The sequence below is a fragment of the Erythrolamprus reginae genome, chromosome 5, assembly GCF_031021105.1.
Source record: "Erythrolamprus reginae isolate rEryReg1 chromosome 5, rEryReg1.hap1, whole genome shotgun sequence".
Taxonomy (NCBI): Eukaryota; Metazoa; Chordata; class Lepidosauria; order Squamata; family Dipsadidae; genus Erythrolamprus; species Erythrolamprus reginae.
Window position 1 is genome coordinate 13,439,819 of NC_091954.1, and position 18,404 is coordinate 13,458,222.

Sequence of the window (18,404 nt, forward strand, 5' to 3'; positions counted from 1 at the left end):
GGCTCTCTGGTATGAGCCTCCCGAAAATTCAAGGGTACAAATTTCAGACACACACACACACGTTTGAAAATTCAAAACAATGTTCTTTATCACAAAATTCAAAATAAACTAAGCACTCTTTTTGTATTGTAAAGACCACTCGTCCCAAAACAACCTGGTAGTCTGTACAATTCCCTTAATCAGTCCTTAAGTACTTAGCTTGCAGCTGTGAAGAAATGTCACAGCCCTTCTTCTTCCACAAAGTGAAACACACACACACACTTTGCTCTGCTTTGGTTTCAAAGTTGTGAAAAATCAACAAACAAAGTCCGGAATCAGCAAGGCAGTCCTGAAGAACAAGGATCAGATAATCTTCCACAACGGCCAAACCCACGCGCTGCTATTTATATCAGCAGCACTAATTACTGGAGCCCCACCCAAACACAGGTGGCCTCTCTTATCTCCTGTAATATGTCCTCAATTGTTCTACGCATAATTCTGCGCCTGCGTGGGTCCAAGACTTCCACATCCGAATCGACTGAAGATAATGGAGATTGACTTCCTGGGGTGTGCCAAGCCTTCCTCTTCCAAGTCACTCCCACCTTCTTCTTCGTCCGAGGAAACTGAACTACCTGACTCTGTCGGCAATAAAACAGGCCTATGACATGTTGAAGTTTCCCCTGCATCCACCTCCCCATTCCCTGGGGCAGGAGCTGGGCCAGAGCCAACCACAACACCCCTGAAGTAATATAAGCCCCAAGAGACTCCAAGAGTTTTAAAGACTTTTTGCTATACTGTACAGGCACATCATTTTTTCCCCTTCAGCACGAATGCTGGAAATTTCCTCTTAAAAGACCCATAAACAAATCCATTTCCCAATGGCAGCTTTTAAACTATACTTTTGAGCCCGCAATAAAATAGATGATTTCTCACCAAATTTTAACAGAACTAATTCATGCCTCACCGCAAGACATTTATACAAGATATTTTATTTATGGAAACACCACTTTGGTCTTGAACATATGAAGAAAATGTTCCTGCTAAGTTATGCAGTCTTCAAAGGTCTCTTTTATATAGGAACTATTTTTTTTCTTCTTCTTATGCTGAATCCAAATCATGTACCTCCTCCCTGTCTTTTCTGAAAAGGGCCTTTAATACCAATAATCACTTAAAATGGTCATTTATTTAAGATTGTACTACATAATAAAAGCTGGACATGCACTAGTTTGATTTAATGGAAGTTACTCATATAAAAGAATTCATGATATCCTGCCATTTGCTTTTCTTTCTTTCTTTCTTTCTTTCTTTCTTTCTTTCTTTCTTTCTTTCTCTCTCTCTCTCTCTCTCTGTTTTATTTTCTGAGCACCAAATGAATTGATATGCTTATCATTGGGTAAGACACAGTCTTGCAAATACTCCTGGGATGTTCACAACTATAGTTGAAAAGCTTGTCTGACACCAGACTAGTTTTTTTTTAAATTCTCATATTTCCATAAATACTTTGCAAACATAAATAAACTCAGGGCTCTTGTACCTCAGTGATATGGAAGGGGGAAATCTTTACTTTTTAGCGTCGTTGTCCTTAGAAAGTGTAAAAGACCCTCAAGCTGGTAATGGCAGCGCGGTGTGATGCATTGAGAATCCATACAGTGGGACTGTTATTCACTTGGTCACCATGAAGGATCTGGCCCAACCCCAGATGACCCCATTTATTAGTAGCAAAGAGGAGAGGTTACCTTTTATATCCCATGGCCTCAGGATGTACATAAGTGCACTGGTGTGCCTTTTGTCCCCTGTCCAATTGTCTTTCCTTTCTCTCACTTATCATATATATTTTCTCTCTTTCATATATCCTCTCCTCTAAGTTCACTTTTACCCTTATATATATTACTACATGTCTATTTTTCTTCCTATGTATTTGTGTATTGGATAAATAAATAAACAAACAAACAAACAAACAAACAAATAAATAAATAATTCTTAATTAACCTCCTGAATTTTTTTGTTTCTCACCACCTTACTTTTTATGCTCCAAGAATACAAGTGGTCATCTTGGATGTCCATTTAATAATAATAATAATAATAATAATAATAATAATAATAATAATAATAATTTATTAGATTTGTATGCCGCCCCTCTCCAAAGATTTGGGGTGGCTCACAACAATAATAATAACAATGTTACAATAGAAACAAATCTAATATTAAAAAACAGCTAAAACCCCCTATCATTTAAAAACAATACAGCACACACATACCATACATAAAATGTAAGAGCCTGGGGGAGGTGTCTCAGTCCCCCCATGCCTGGCGATACAGGTGGGTCTTAAGTAACTTGCGAAAGACAAGGAGGGTGGGGGCAGTTCTAATCTCTGGGGGGAGTTGATTCCAGAGGGCCAGGGCCCCCACAGAGAAGGCTCTTTTCCTGGGGCCCGCCAAATGATATTGTTTAGTCGACGGGACCCAGAGAAGGCCTACTCTGTCGGACCTTATCGGCCGCTGGGATTGGTGCGGTAGAAGGCGGTTCCGGATGTATTCTGGTCCAATGCCATGTAGGGCTTTAAAGGTCATTACCAACACTTTGAATTGTGACCGGATGCTGATCGTCAGCCAGTGTAGGCCACGGATTGTTGTAGAAATGTGGGCGAATCTGGGAAGCCCCACGATAGCTCTCGCGGCCGATAAGGTTCTTGTGTCTAGTTGTGCAGTGCTCTGTAGCGACGTTTTGAGGGTAGGAGTTGAAACAGTTTGTGTCCAGGATGCGAGGGGTCACTAAATATTTTCACCTCCCTCTTTTTGACTCGTGCAGTATACAGGTCCTCAATGAAAGGCAGGTTGGCAGCCATTGTTTTTTCTGCAGTTCTGATTGTCCTCTGAAGTCTGTGTCGGTCTTATTGGGCTGCAGAACTAAACTAGACAGTTATAGAAGTGCAGATAACAGACTCAATAATTCCTCTGTAGAACTGAATCAGCAGCAGTTTGAGCTTCCTGAGTTTTTGCAGAAAGAACATTCTTTGTTGTGTTTTTCTGATACTGTTTTTGATGTTAGGTGACCATTTTAGGTCTTGAGATATGATAGAACCTAGGAATTTGAAGGTCTCTATTGGGAACCACAAGCCGAGAGAGGTGAGCATGTGAGCATTGCTGGGAAGAGATCAATCCCTCAAATGAAGGCAGCTCACCCAGAAATCCATATCTTGGTCATATTAAAAGGAGGTAAAAGAGAGGATTGCTTTCCCCCACAGCATAGCCGCCTGGCCGCCAAGCCTTTGCCCATCATACTTTGTGTATACACAACCAGGTGGAAGAAGGCACAGAGCAAGCTCCCGAGGAAATCTTCCATGTGAAGACACAACAACGCAATTCAGCCTTCTGAGAAAGAGGAGCGGTAGAGCAGTGATTTTCAACCTTTTTTGAGCCGTGGCACATTTTTTACATTTACGAAACCCCGTGGCACATTGAGCGGGGGGTGGGGCGGCTAAAAAAAGTTTGGACAAAAAAATTATATCTCTCTCTTCCTCCCCTTCGGTCTATTTCTTTCTCCCTCCCTCTTTCTTTCTCTTCCTTCCTTCCTCTCTTTTTTGCTCTCTTTCTCTATCCCTCCCTACATCCCTCTATGTCTTTCTCTCTCTCTCCTTCTCTCCCTCTCTTTCTCTTTCTCTCTCTTGCTTTCTTTCTCTCTCTTTCTCTCTTGCTTTTCTTTCTCTCTCTCTTGGTTTCTTTCTCTCTGAGCTTCGCGGCACACCTGACCATGTCCACTGGTTGAAAAACACTGCGGTAGAGGGTTCAGAGGGGCGATGAGAGCAGCTTTCACAACTTAATCTGCCATCTCTTCTTTCCTTCCAGGTAAAATGTGAGTCGAGATCGCCTTTATCCAAAACCAAAAATAATAACAGCAACTGCAAAAAGGGCTCACATGAGGATAAATCCAAGGTTGCTGGGGACTGCAGAGCAGATGAACAGGCCTTCCTTGTGGCACTTTATAAATATATGAAAGAAAGAAAAACGCCCATTGAACGAATACCCTACCTTGGTTTTAAGCAGAGTAAGTAGAATTTTCATTGCTTTCTTTATGCGTGACATTTCATGTGCTTGACTTGCAAAGAAGGGACAGTTTTAAAGGTGATGGGACCCTAATTTTAATTATTTTGATTTTGCATTCTATTTCATTATTATTATTATTATTATTATTATTATTATTTTATTTTTTATTTATTAGATTTGTATGCCGCCCCTCTCCGAAGACTCAGGGCGGCTAACAACAATATAAAAAGACAATGTAAACAAATCTAATATTAAAAACAATCTTAAAAAACCCCAATTTAAAGAACCACTCATACATACAAACATACCATGCATACATTCTGTAAGCCTAGGGGGAAGGGAAATTTCAATTCCCCCATGCCTGACGACAGAGGTGGGTTTTAAGGAGCTTGCGAAAGGCAAGGAGGGTGGGGCAACTCTGATATCTGGGGGGAGCTGGTTCCAGAGGGTCGGGGCCGCCACAGAGAAGGCTCTTCTCCCGGGTCCCACCAAACAACATTGCTTAGTCGACGGGACCCGGAGAAGGCCAACTCTGTGGGACCTAACTGGTCGCTGGGATTCGTGCGGCAGAAGGCGGTCCCAGAGGTTTTCTGGTCTGACGCCCTGAAGGGCTTTATAGGTCATAACCAACACTTTGAATTGTGACCGGAAACTGATCGGCAACCAATGCAGACTGCGGAGTGTTGGTGTGACATGGGCATATTTAGGGAAGCCCATGATTGCTCTCGCAGCTGCATTCTGCACGATCTGAAGTTTCTGAACACTTTTCAAAGGTAGCCCCATGTAGAGAGCGTTATCCAAGTCATATTGACGTTCCGAGAGTTATTTAGGCAAACCAAAGGTCTGTAGGGTTTTTGGTTTTCTCCAATTGCTTTGAGCAACCTGTCCACATTTGGGGAATGTCATACTAAAAACCAACCCCTGACCTTCGGCGAGCAGTCCGTTTGCCTTAGAAGTCTAGTTTAGATTAAACGGGCACCCTGGGACTCATAAGAATCCAGTTATTGGCCTTGGGTTGATTCCTAGATTGATTTCTTTTTCATCCCCTATTCCATAAGGTCCTCCAGATCACTACTCCTAGAAATTTAATCTGCAATCCTGTCACACTCTCTTAAATGCCCATTTCCTAGCAAGACGTTTTGTTCTGCAAATTATCTGGATGAGGCTACTGTAATGCTCTCTACATGGGGCTATCTTTGAAAAGTGTTCGGAAACTTCAGATCGTGCAGAATGCAGCTGCGAGAGCAGTCATGGGCTTCCCCAAATATGCCCATGTTACTCCAACACTCCACAGTCTGCCCTGGTTGCCGATCAGTTTCCGGTCACAATTCAAAGTGTTGGTTATGACCTATAAAGCCCTTCATGGCATCGGGCCAGAATATCTCCGGGACCGCCTTCTGCCGCACGAATCCCAGTGACCAGTTAGGTCCCACAGAGTGGGTCTTCCCCGGGTCCCGTCAACTAAACAATGTCGTTTGGCGGGACCCAGGGGAAGAGCCTTCTCTGTGGCGGCCCCGACCCTCTGGAACCAGCTCCCCCCTGAGATTAGAGCTGCCCCCACCGTCCTTGCCTTTTGTAAACTCCTTAAAACCCACCTCTGCTATTAGGCATGGGGGAACTGAGATAACTTCCCCAGGCCTATATTGTTTATGTATGGTATGTTGTGTGCATGTTTTTTAAATTATGAGTTTTTAGTTTTAATTATTAGATTTGTATTGTACATTGTTTTTTCTATTACTGTTGTGAGCCGCCCCGAGTCTATGGAGAGGGGGCTGCATACAAATTTAATAGATAGATAGATAGATAGATAGATAGATAGATAGATAGATAGATAGATAGATAGATAGATAATGTTTTTGAAATGCATAGCCAAGCCAGAAATAGCTGTAACATGCTTCTGTTATTTTCCTCTTTAAAAAAACCTCTTCAGGATAAAAGAAATATTCTAAATCAGTTGGTACCCATAGTAGTTGCTTGAGTTAAAATAACATTTTCTTGCATCCTACCCAGTTTTTATCTTGGGGGGGGGTACAACTCTAAGGAAAGAATTTCAATAAGAACAGGAAACATAAAGTAAATTCCAGATATGAAAATCACATTTAATGTATCTGACTCTAACAATACATCATGCAAAGAGTTGTTTCAATGGAGGACTTACCACTATTTAAAAACAATCATTAAACTCTGTGTGAGTATCCCTTGCAATGGATGGGATGATGTCATAAAGGATGTGTTTTGAATCATCCATCAGTTTTACAAATTATTTTAAAAGGAGATGTTCTTATTTGGAAATACTAGATCTCTGAATTTCTTTTCCCTGTTATGTTGGTGCAGAATGTCAGACTGGTATGCTTTACATAACAATTTACATACCTAATAGCAATTGACACTGATTGCAACAGGCCTCCAGCAGCCATTAGGAGCTTACATAACTCTAAAATGATTACAATGTTTGCTTGAAAAACTAGCTGCTTGAAATAGAAGCAGAATTAATGTACTATGAACAGCTTTGTTGCATTATGCATTGGGTTCCTATTAAATGAAGGTCTGAGTAAAGCTTTTGATAGCTCAGGAAAAATGCAAGATTTGGCAATGCTTTTTATTCAGAAAGTTTTGAGGTGTGTGTGTATGTGTGTGTGTGTGAGAGAGAGAGAGAGAGAGACAGAGAGACAGAGAGAGAGAAAGAGAGAAGAGAAAATTGCAATGCTTTCTCTCCTAGAACTAACAGAATAATATACAGTGGTACCTCTACTTAAGAACTTAATTCGTTCTGTGGCCAGGTTCTTAAGTAAAAAAGTTTGTAAGTAGAGGCAATTTTTCCCATAGGATTCAATGTAAAAGCTAATAATGCGTGCAAACCCATTAGGAATGGGGGGGAAAAGCTCAGAATTTGGGTGGGAGGAGGAAGAGGAAGAAGAGGAGGAGGACAATCGCTGCTGAAGGAAGAAGATGAGGTGAAGGGAATCAAAAAAATCCAAAACTTTAAGGCTTAAAAAAAAAGAGGGACTTTGAGGCAGCGAGGAGGAGCACGCGCCTCCCATATACCAGGCACGAGGCTGCCTCGCATACACTGCGCCAGAGAGAGAAACCCAGGCGGTTGAGAGGGAGGAACCTCCCACTCCTTTGACCGAAAGACTGCTGCTGTTGCTACCTGCTTTCTCTTCCTTCCCATGCTGAAGGGCTCACCTCTCCTCTCGCTCTCTCGCTGCCCAGAGCAAAGGGAGTGTTTCTTTTCTCTGGGCGCTGGCAGAGGTTTATTCCCTCTCCAAGCACCCAGAGAAAGAAAAATGCTTCATTCACTCTGGTCTGCCAAAGGCTCCTTAAGCGCCACCTAAAGGCTCCTCTGGGAGCCCAGAAAAGCCCAAGATGGCCGGGCCTTCGTGCCGCTCTCCAATTTCCTGGGAAATTTTTCCGGGCTCGGGTTCTTAAGTAGAAAATGGTTCTTAAGAAGAGGCAGAAAAATCTTGAACACCCGGTTCTTATCTAGAAAAGTTCTTAAGTAGAGGCATTCTTAGGTAGAGGTACCACTGTAGTTGGAAGGGATCTTGGAGGTCTTCTAGTCCAGACCCTGCTGAAGCGTTGGCAAATACAAGTGCTGGCAAAGCTTTCTGACACTGAGTGCCGAAATGGGAGCATGCACATGGGGGAGCACCGGAAACCAGATGAATACCTCTCCTGAGTGCCGAAAACTGGAAGAATGGTTTCCGGCATGTGCACTGGTCACCTGGTCTTCCAGTTTCTGGCACACATGTGTGTGAAAACCAGCTGGCCAACACACATGTGTGGCCGGAAACCAGAAGCTCAGCTTTCCAGTGGGTACATGCAAGCTGCTCTTCTGGTTTCTGGTGTTCCAGCGTGTGACGACCAGAAGAGCAATGAGCAACAGTTGGCATGGCTGGAGAGGTGGCTCTGCATGCCACTTCTGGCACAGGGGCCATAGGTTCACTATCATGGCTCTATACCAGTGATGGCAAACCTATGGCACGGGTTCCACAGGTGGCACGCATAGCCATATCTGCTGGTATGTGAGCCATTGCCCTAGCTCAGCTCCAATGTGCATGTGTGTGCTGGCCAGCTGATTTTTGGTTCACAAGAGGCTCTGGGAGGGGTTTTTTTTGGCTTCCAGAGAACCTCCGGGGGGATGGAGGTGGGCGTTTTACCCTCTCCCGGCTCCAGGTAAGCCTTTGGAGCCTGGGGAGGGCAAAACACGAGCCTACTGGGCACACCAGAAGTTGGGAAACAGGTCGTTTCCAGCCTCCAGAGGGCCTCCAGGGGGGGTGGGGGAAGCTGTTTTCGCCCTCCCTGGGCATTGAATTATGGGTGTTGGAACTCGCGCATGCACGATTACATGCACGCATGCTCTTTTGGCACCCGAGGCAAAAAAGGTTTGCCATCACTGCCATTCCGGCCAATTGTCAGCCCAGTCTTTTCTTAAAAACCTCCAGTAATGGAGCTTCCACAATTTCTGAAGGCAAGCTGTTCCACTGGTTGATAGTTCTCAGTGTTAGGAAGTTTCTCCTTATTTCCAGGTTGCTTCTCTCTTTGGTTGGTTTCCAACCATTGTTTCTTGTCCTGCCTTCTGGGGCTTTGGAAAATAGGTTAGCATCAGCATTAACATTTAGACTTATATACCGCTTTACAGCCCTCTCTAAGCGGTTTTACAGAGAGTAAGCTTATTTTCCCCAACAATCTGGGTCCTCATTTTACCAACCTTGGAAGGATGGAAGGCTGAATCAACCTTAAGGTTGATCTCCTCTTCTTTGTGGTAGCCCCTTAGATATTGGAACACTACAATCATATCATATCAGATACATCAATAAATTTTGGGAAACAGGAATGTAGCTTATAAAACTCTGCTTTGCTTAGAAATGGCCCAGCGCTGGTGCACAATTGCCCTGGATATGTGGCGTCACTTTTTAAAAAGACTGAAGCCAAGTTTCTAAGTCTCCATCCAGCAGATGTTGGCCTCTTCGGTTCCACAAAATGTCATTTATTTTATTTATTTGTTTGTTTTGTCAAGTACATATTGGAGGTTTGTAAAGATATAATAATATTCATATATATGATACTAATAAAAAAATTAAAAGAAACATTAGATATAAGAATATTCATATACATGATACTAGTAAAAAATAAAAGAAACATTAGGACAGGGGACAGAAGGCACGCTGGTGCAGTTATGCCCGCCTCTCCCAGTTCTTGCTGAACCTGATGGGAAATGTAGTTCAGGAAACTAGCAGGGTTCATTTCCAGGGGGGGGGAGAGAAACTGCCGAAGGGGAGCCACATTACCCTCTGATGACCAAGATAGTTCTTGACCGCTGTTTTCCTATCTGGATATGGGAAAAGAAGCTGCTGAGTCAGGAGAAACTACTCTGCTGGTGGAGAACTGGAGCGTTACATGCTCCCATCCTCAGTAATGTCTTCTGCTAACTGGAGAACCTCCCATTTTAAGTAATATTCATTTGCAGCCAGGAGAAAAAGCTCTTTCATTGAATAGTATATAATTCACTTTACAGGGAGAGACAGGAAACCTATGTTTATCCCATTGTTTAAAGAGTGAGTGACGAGGGGATTTTGCAAACTGGAACCTTTTAAAAAAATATTTGTAACTAAAATTAAAGTATATCAAACATGCATGATGCCTTTAAAATAGGCCCTGCAGGGAATCATCATACAGTAATCACATTCAAAGGATCCTTCTTTTTGCCTCTGATTCAGATCTCTTGATTGCTTGCAAATGGAAAGGGAATCTAGATAACAGAATAACAAAGTTGGAAGGGACCCTCGGAGGTCTTCTAGTCCAACCCTCTGCTCAGGCAGGAAACTCCATACCATTTCAGACAGATAGTTTTCCAATCTGTTCTTTAAAATCTCCAGTTTTGGAATACCCACAACATCTGGAGGCAAGTCGTTCCACTGATTAATTAGATTAATCAATCCTGCCAAAAGACTGAATTTGCATGTTTTCTTAGACATTTAAAAGGCGATCAGTTTTGGCATTTCCACACTGATCAGGGTGAATTCTAAAACTAATAATAACAATTGGCATTTAGATGCTGAAGGGCACCCGTTCAGTGTAACCCCCAAAGTCACGCTGTCTAGTGATGCTCAGTCTGATTGCTTTAATTTAGTACCTGCAGTAGAAGTCAGGTGGTGCCCAGCCCTGTAAAAGCAGAGGTCTTCAAACTTGGCAACTTTAAGACTTGTGGACTTCAACTCCCAGAATGGCTGGAGAATTCTGGGAGTTGAAGTCCACAAGTCTTAAAGATGCCAAGTTTGGGGGACCCGTGAGCTAAAGGCATGAGAAGAGAGAAGAGAGAAAAGAGAAAAATATTGGAGATATAAGGATGCCCCTTCTGGGTTTCTTGAAGGCACTGAGACAGCTGTGAAGTCTCCATCCTTATCACCTTGACTGGAAGTTCTGCAACTTCTAGATTTTCACGTGGAAATCATTTCATCTTTTAGGAATTATTTTCATGGCTTCAATATCTAATTTTCACCTTGAAAAGTGTTCATTTTACTCAAGAAATATTCCAAATTTGAAGGAAAACAACATATTTTAAGAAAGTGCAATGGAATGGAATAGAATGGAATGGAAGAGAGAGAGAGAGAGAGAGAGAGATGGCTTTCCTGAAAGCTTGTCAAGTGAAGATGAGTGACCATTCACATGTTCCTTGAAGGAAGAGTTGTTTCTCCTCTTGTTATGAGGCTCTTAAGATTCAGATTAGAGCAGTTGTCTCCAACCTTTATGACTTGTGGACTTCAACTCCCAGAATTCCTCAACCACTGTGCACTGGCTGAGGAATTCTGGGAGTTGAAGTCCACAAGTCATAAAGTAGCCAAGGTTGGAGACTCCTGGATTAGAGGATTGGAGGGAAGGGGGAGCGGCCAGGATCACCAAGCTCAAGGGATCGATGTGGTCCCCCTTTTCCCAGGGCTCCCTCCAGTATTTCCCGAAGGGGTCTCTTAGCAATGATCCTGCTAAGGGTGGGATGCAAAAAAACAGGCCCAGAAACACATCCTCCACATCATGTTTATTTTTACGTGAAAGGACCACCCTTTGCTTGCAGTGCCACTGCAGCGTCCTTTTTCGTAAAAATAACAATGTTTATTTTTATGTGAAGACCTCCCTTTGAAGGAGTTGGGGAATCCCTCCCACGAAGAGATTCCGGGAGCAGAGCCTTGACGTCACCGGCAGGTTGCTAAGGACGCCAAGGTGATCACTTCCTGGATTCCATGGAATACAGGAAGTTATCACCTTGGCGTCCTTAGCAACCTGCCGGTATACGTGACGTCAAAGCTCCACCCCCGGAATCTCTCGGTGGGATTCTCCATTCGGATTCGGATTCAGTTCGGGTTCGGCCGAGTTTTGCGTAAAGTTCGGCCGAACTAGCCGAACCCGAACACCGTTGGGTTCGCCCATCACTAGTTAGAGACTTTGGCCTGCCATACTGGTTTCGAGCAATCTTCCGCATTCAATCTTGGGGGGGGGGAGTTGCATCCCCGCTCTGGCATCTAGTAGTTCTGGAAGGAATTAGAGGGAAGGCATCTTGGACAGAGCCCCCTGGAAGATACCCCTTCCCTGTGAAGGGCTACCAAAACTTTTACTACCACACTGTGGGCCTGGCTTATGCAGGACGCCCTGCATTTTCTTTCAACATCTTTCAGTGCAAATTGGGTGCTCTGGGGTGGAGCTCCATTTTCGCTACCCCACTGCGTTCCTCCCCTGTCAGGGCAGCAGGCCACCCCTGCCCCTTCCCCTAGAAGGCCTCTCTGGGGCCATCTGCCCCTTACCTGCCCCAGGTAGTAAGAAGAGGAGACTTCTGGATCCTGTCCAAAGCTCTTTTCTTGCTTTGTATCTGCGTTCACAATTACAGTTCTCTTAGCTATGCCAATTTAAGGAAATGCCCTGTTCTTAATTAATCAATGCCTTCGATTTAGGAGCCTAATCCAACAAAGCTTCCTTTGTTTAATGGGAGAAGTACCGATTATTTCTTATCCTGGAGGAAGTAATTGTTTTCTAATACCTGTAACTGGATCTAAGTAGAATGTTCCCCTTGTGGTTTTTTAAAAGAATTGGCATATGCGCAGAGGGCAGAGTTTACAACTTTGAATTATGTAAATGTGTTTCGCAGACTGCTTCTCTGGGTTTTTTTTTTTTTTGTTTAAACGCATGGTGTGACTATTGTTTTTCTTGCTTCAATGTCAAAGAAAGATTGTTTCACATGCATTTCTTGGAAAGATGGTTAATGCAATGCTTAACTCAATGCTTATTGTCCTTCTAACAGTTAACCTTTGGACTATGTTTCAAGCTACTCAAAAACTGGGAGGATATGAAACAGTAAGTGTTGAAGTAACTTCAGAGAAAAAAAAATTGTGCAATCTTAATTTTCTCATGTTTTTGCCATATATGCATTAAATACACACACACAAACTCCACAGTTCAACAGAAAACACTTTGAATTTATGGGGTTCTATCTTGGCAACAGTCTGAATTAATTCCATGCTTGGCAAAACTATAAACTTGTAGTTGAAAGGAAGGGAGGGAGGGAGGGAGGGAGGGAGGATGGAAGGATGGATGGAAGGAAAGAGAGAGGAAAGAAAGAGGAAAGAAAGGAAGGAAGGAAGGAAAGAGAGAGAAAGAAAGGAAGTAGAGAAAGAGAGAAGAAAGAAAGGAAGGAAGGAAGGAAGGAAAGCGAGAGAAAGAAAGGAAGGAAGGAAAGAAAGAAAGAGAGAAGAAAGGAAGGAAGGAAGGAAAGAAAGAGAGAAGAAAGGAAGGAAGGAAGGAAAGAAGAGAGAGAAGAAAGGAAGGAAGGAAGGAAAGAGAGAGAGAGAGAGAAAGGAAGGAAGGAAAGAAGGAAAGAGAGAGAAAGATTGAAAGGAAGGAAGGAAGGAAAGAGAGAAAGGAAGGAAGGAAGGAAAGAGAGAGAGAGAGAAAGAAAGGAAGGAAAGAAAAAAGAAAGAAAGAAAGAAAGAAAGAAAGAAAGAAAAAGGGGAAAAAAACTAACTCTGAGTGGAAAACATATGTAACTCTTCCTTGCCAAGGAAATTGTTTGGGTTTGTAATTTTTTCCTATGTTAAGAGAGGGATATTCTTGTGCAACTAGCCAAGATTGCGTAAAAGGACTATGCCTTGGCATGGTCTTTGACATCTCCTCCTGTCAAATGTGGGAAATGTATAAAATACTTTAAAAAGCAACCAGCCATGTCCATTACAGTGTAGTGCATTGCAGTGCCTGTTCTTGTTTTGAATGGTTAACAGCCTTTTGCAGAAAAGGGTCAGGCCATATAAACAGGAAGTTATCTAAAGTTTAAAATTAGTTGGGAGGGAACACGGTGCACTGATCCTTTTTTTATCAGCTAACAGTATCTGACACACGCGGAGATTTTATTTTTAGCTCGTGGGGGGAAATTGATGGTTGTGGATTTTACAGCCTGTGTCTCAAACCAACAAATATTGGAGTCACAGACTGTGATTAAGATCTTAAAAGGAGAAGAAAGAACTGCCTGATATGACAGAGAGAGAGAGAGGGATGGCATCTGTAACAAGATCTCCAGTTGATTATAAAAGGTTTCTCACTGGAAATGTTTCATTTATTTATTTATTTATTAGAGTTGAAAGGGACCTTGCAGGTCATCAAGTCCAACCCCCTGCTGAAGCAGGAAACCCTACACCACCCCAACCAATTTTCTTTTGAATGTGTCAACTGATGGGACGTTCACAACCTCTGCGGGCAGGCTGTTCCACTGGTTGATCGCTCCCACCGTCAGAAAGTTCTTCCTTATTTCCAGGTTGAATCTTTCCTTGGTCAGTTTCCATCCGTTGCTCTTGGTCTGGCCCTCTGGTGCCCTGGAAAATAGTGTGACCCCCACCACTCTGTGGCAACTCCTCAAATATCTGTATACTGCTATCATGTCCCCTCTGGCCTTCCTTTTTGCTAAACTAAACTTTTGTTTTCATGACTTCAGATTACAGTGATCCCTCAATTTTCGCGGGGGTTGCCTTCCCAGACCACCGGCGAAAGTCGAATTTCTGCGAAGTAGAGATGCGGAAGTAAAAACACTATTTTTGGCTATGGACAGCCAAAAACTACCCCAACGCACCCTTTTCCAAGGCTGCGCAAGGAGCCGGGCTTGAAGTTGGGGGGCAGGGAGCGACGAAAATGCGGAGGCCGGCAAAGATTGTTTTGAATATCGGCCGCCCCTGCTCCCCCAGCGCCTCCGGCCCCCTCGCCACTACCCCCGCCCGCCCGATCCGCCCCTCTCACCGGCTTTCTTGGGACACGGGTCCTCCTGCAGCAGCGCTGGCGGCTACGGCTTCTCATCCTCCTCATTCGGCCGCTAGCTTAGCTCTGAGCGCTTTGAGAATGCCCACCCCACCCCTCTCACAGTCCCTTAGCTGAGAGCGCTTTCGTCCCAGCTATCAGCGAGGGGGCTGCAGGAGAGGCGGGGCAGGCGTTCTCACAGAGAGGGAGAGAGAGAGAGAGAGAAAGAGGGGGGAGAGTGGAAGGTAGAGAGAGAGAGAAAAATGATAGAAAAAAGGGGAGAAAAAAAGAGAAATGAGAAAATGATTGAAGCAAAGAATGACAGGAAAGAACGAGAAAGAGAGAGAGAAGTGACTCTTGGTGATGACGTATGACGTCATCGGGTGGGAAAAACCGTGGTATAGAAAAAAACCCGTGGAGTATTTTTTAATTAATATTTTTTTAAAAAACGTAGTATAGCCGTTTCGCGAAGTTTGAACCCGCGAAAATCGAGGGATCACTGTAATTGGATCCTTCTTTAAGCACCTAGATTCTAAACACACTCACCAGGCTGATGCATATATCAGCCTGGATGTATGGAAAACCCTGATTTTTGCCTTTGTTCAGAAACCTTGGCTGCCCTTATGCTACCAATGAAATAACTGATAAAACTTGAAATGTGTTTAAGCAAAACAGCAAATCATCCTGGAACTAGTGAGAAAGGAGAGTATTGTTTCACTTTAATAACTACATTCCTAATGGACGTTGAGATGTTTTTGTTATTACAGGAAATAATAGAAGGCATACAAACCGTGGGGGCTTTTTTTTAGCTCACCCTTTAATTGACATTTGTTCTTTTTGTTTTAGCCTACTTGCGTGGCTAAATCTGTTCTTATTTATTCAGTTCTAATCTCCATTAAATTTAATGGGTCATGCTTTGAAGGAACATTGCAAGTTTAATATGGTTACTTACTGCCATACTTAAAATGAAATGAAAATACCGTAATTAACACTCTGTTTCAAAGCACGCGGTAAGAAACTTGACTCTCGCTGGGGATGGGGCCTGAGTTACCCATAGCCAGCTTAAACATTGGTGTCTCTTTGAATTATCAAATCAAAAAGATTCCCATCATCCTGTCCCAAAAGGGTCATGGGTCACAGAGACAGGAATGGATTCCCAAACAAGGTGGCAAAATGGAAGTTGGAAAGAGATTCGGAAGGTGCACATTCTGTAAAGGACCTTGGAATACTAATATCGAATGACCTAAGTGCTAAAGCCCACTGCAACAATATCGCCAAAAAAGTCTCTAGAGTTGTCAACCTGATCCTACGCAGCTTCTGCTCAGGCAACCTCACCCTACTCACAAGAGCCTACAAAACTTTTGCCAGACCTATCCTAGACTACTGCTCATCTGTCTGGAACCCATACCACATTTCAGACATCAACACCCTTGAAAATGTCCAAAGATATTTCACCAGAAGAGATCTTCACTCCTCCACTCGAAACAATATCCTATGAAAATAGACTTACAATCCTAGGCCTAGAAAGCCTAGAACTACGACGCCTAAAACACGATCTGAGCATTGCCCACAAGATCATATGCTGCAATGTCTTACCAGTCAATGACTACTTCAGCTTCAACCGCAATAACACAAGAGCACGCAACAGATTCAAACTTAATACGAACCGCGCCAAACTTGACTGTAAAAAATATGATTTCAACAACCGAGTTATCGAAGCTTGGAACTCACTACCGGACTCAATTGTGTCAACCCCTAACCCCCATCACTTCTCCCTTAGACTCTCCACGATTGACCTCTCCAGGTTCCTAAGAGGCCAGTAAGGGGCGTACATAAGTGCACTGGTGTGCCTTTCGTCCCCTGTCCAATTGTCTCTCCTTTCTTTCACCTATCTTATATATAAGGAGCCGGGGTGGCGCAGCAGGTAGAGTGCTGTACTGAAGCTGACTGTAGATCTGAAGGTCAGCGGTTCAAATCTCATCACCGGCTCAAGGTTGACTCAGCCTTCCATCCTTCCGAGGTGGGTAAAATGAGGACCCAGATTGTGGGGGCAATATGCTGGCTCTGTGAAAAAGTGCTATTGCTAACATGTTGTAAGCCGCCCTGAGTCTAAGGAGAAGGGCGGCATAAAAATTGAATAAATAAATAAATAAATGAATGAATGAATGAATGAATATTCTCTTCCTTTCATATATCCTCTCCTCTAAGTTCACCTTCACCCTCTTTTTTATATTATCACATGTCTATTTTCTTCCTATGTGTTTATGTATTGGACAAATGAATAAATAAAATAAATAAATTTAAAAAAGATAAGGATTCTAAACATAGCAGGTATATTGTGTCTTGAACTGAGAACTTAGCTTTGATTTCTGGCTCTGTTTAAGGCAGTAGAATGAGAGGAACTCTCTCCTCTTGGTCTCTTTGTCCTCCTTTCAGTTTAGCAGTTTCTCAATTGTTCTAATTGTAAGGAACTCCATTCCTTATAGAGCCTCCAGCCACTTAACTCTTAGGAGGAAATTTGGATAGACTTTTCTATTCCAGAAAGCTTTTCAAACTTGGTTTTAGGGTGGGTCTGATTTCAATAAGCATCTATTTCAATGCTGCAATAGCACATATTCTATTCACTGGAAGAAAAGAAAAGCTTTTCTTTGGAAAATGAAGACATTGGTTGCTCTCCCTGGGCTTAGCTTCAAGTGCACTTTGGACCAGTGCTTTATGGTCAGCAAGGAATCGGATGGTCCTGGGGCTGGTTGGTACCAGGCGTCTTTCATGGGAGGTGGAGGATATTCTTACAGAATTGAACATACCCAGTTGAAAATGCATCCCACTTATGATTAAAAGCTTCCCCGGGGGCTAAGAGGTACATGCCGTGGAGCTAGAGGTACAAAAGGGAAAGCTTAGCAGCTCCCAGAAAATGTTGCTAAGAACTCTATTTATTCTCTATATCAACAACCTATGCGATCATATCACAAGCAACTGTGTTCTTTTCGCCGACGATGTAAAACTTTTCAACACCACGGACAACACATCTACTCTCCAAAAAGACCTCGACTTTGTCTCACATTGGTCTAGCACATGGCAACTTCAAATATCAACCAGCAAATGTTCTACCCTCCACATTGGCAAAAAGAATCCGAACCTCATATATAAACTGAATAAACAAAATCTCACAGCCCCCACTCAGTAAAAGACCTTGGAATACTAATATCAAATAATCTAAGTGCCAAAGCCCACTGCAACAATATCACCAAAAAGGCTTCTAGAGTTGTTAACCTGATCCTACGCAGCTTCTGCTCTGGCAATATCATGCTACTCACCAGAGCCTACAAAACTTTTGCCAGACCCATCCTTGAATACAGTTCATCTGTCTGGAACCCATACCACATCTCGGACATCAACACCCTTGAAAATGTCCAAAGATACTTCACCAGAAGAGCCCTTCACTCCTCCACTCGAAACAGAATACCCAACGAAAGCAGACTATCAATCCTAGGTCTAGAAAGCTTAGAACTACGTCGCCTAAAACACGATCTAAGTATTGCCCACAAGTTCATATGCTGCAATGTTCTACCTGTCAATGACTATTTCAGCTTCAATCGCAACAACACAAGAGCACACAACAGATTCAAACTTAATATTAACCGCTCCAAACTTGACTGTAAAAAATATGACTTCAGCAACCAAATTGTCGAAGCGTGGAACTCATTACCCGATTCAGTAGTGTCAGCCCCTAACCCCAAACATTTTTCCCTTAGACTATCCACGATTGACCTCTCCAGGTTCCTTAGAGGTCAGTAAGGGGCGTGCATAAGTGCACCAGTGTGCCTTCCGTCCCCTGTCCAATTGTCTCTCCTTATCTCATTTACCTTTTCTTCCTTTCAAATATGTTCACCTATACTTTTATATCTTTTCTTCTATTCTTTTCTTTACTTATATTATTACCTATCTTTCTCTTCAATGTGTATTATGTATTGGGCAAAATAAATAAATAAATAAATAAAAACAAAATTGCGGAGCTGGTGAAATAGCAGGCAAACTAATTGGCTTCTCCTCCTTGAGGTTAGCAGATTGGTGCAGAAGAAGCCAAAGGCCTGGAAAAGACCCATTGATATTGG

General features: G+C 43.0%; 1 protein-coding gene across 1 annotated transcript in view; it reads left to right on the forward strand.

Annotated features, from left to right (window-relative positions):
- The window catches only part of ARID5B (AT-rich interaction domain 5B), a 207,688-nt gene that overhangs the window by 153,789 nt on the left and 35,495 nt on the right, over positions 1-18,404 (forward strand). The window contains exons 6-7 of the mRNA XM_070752083.1: positions 3,826-4,024; positions 12,314-12,366. Of these exons, the coding sequence (XP_070608184.1) occupies positions 3,826-4,024; positions 12,314-12,366 (252 nt within the window). The remainder of the gene's footprint in view (positions 1-3,825; positions 4,025-12,313; positions 12,367-18,404) is intronic.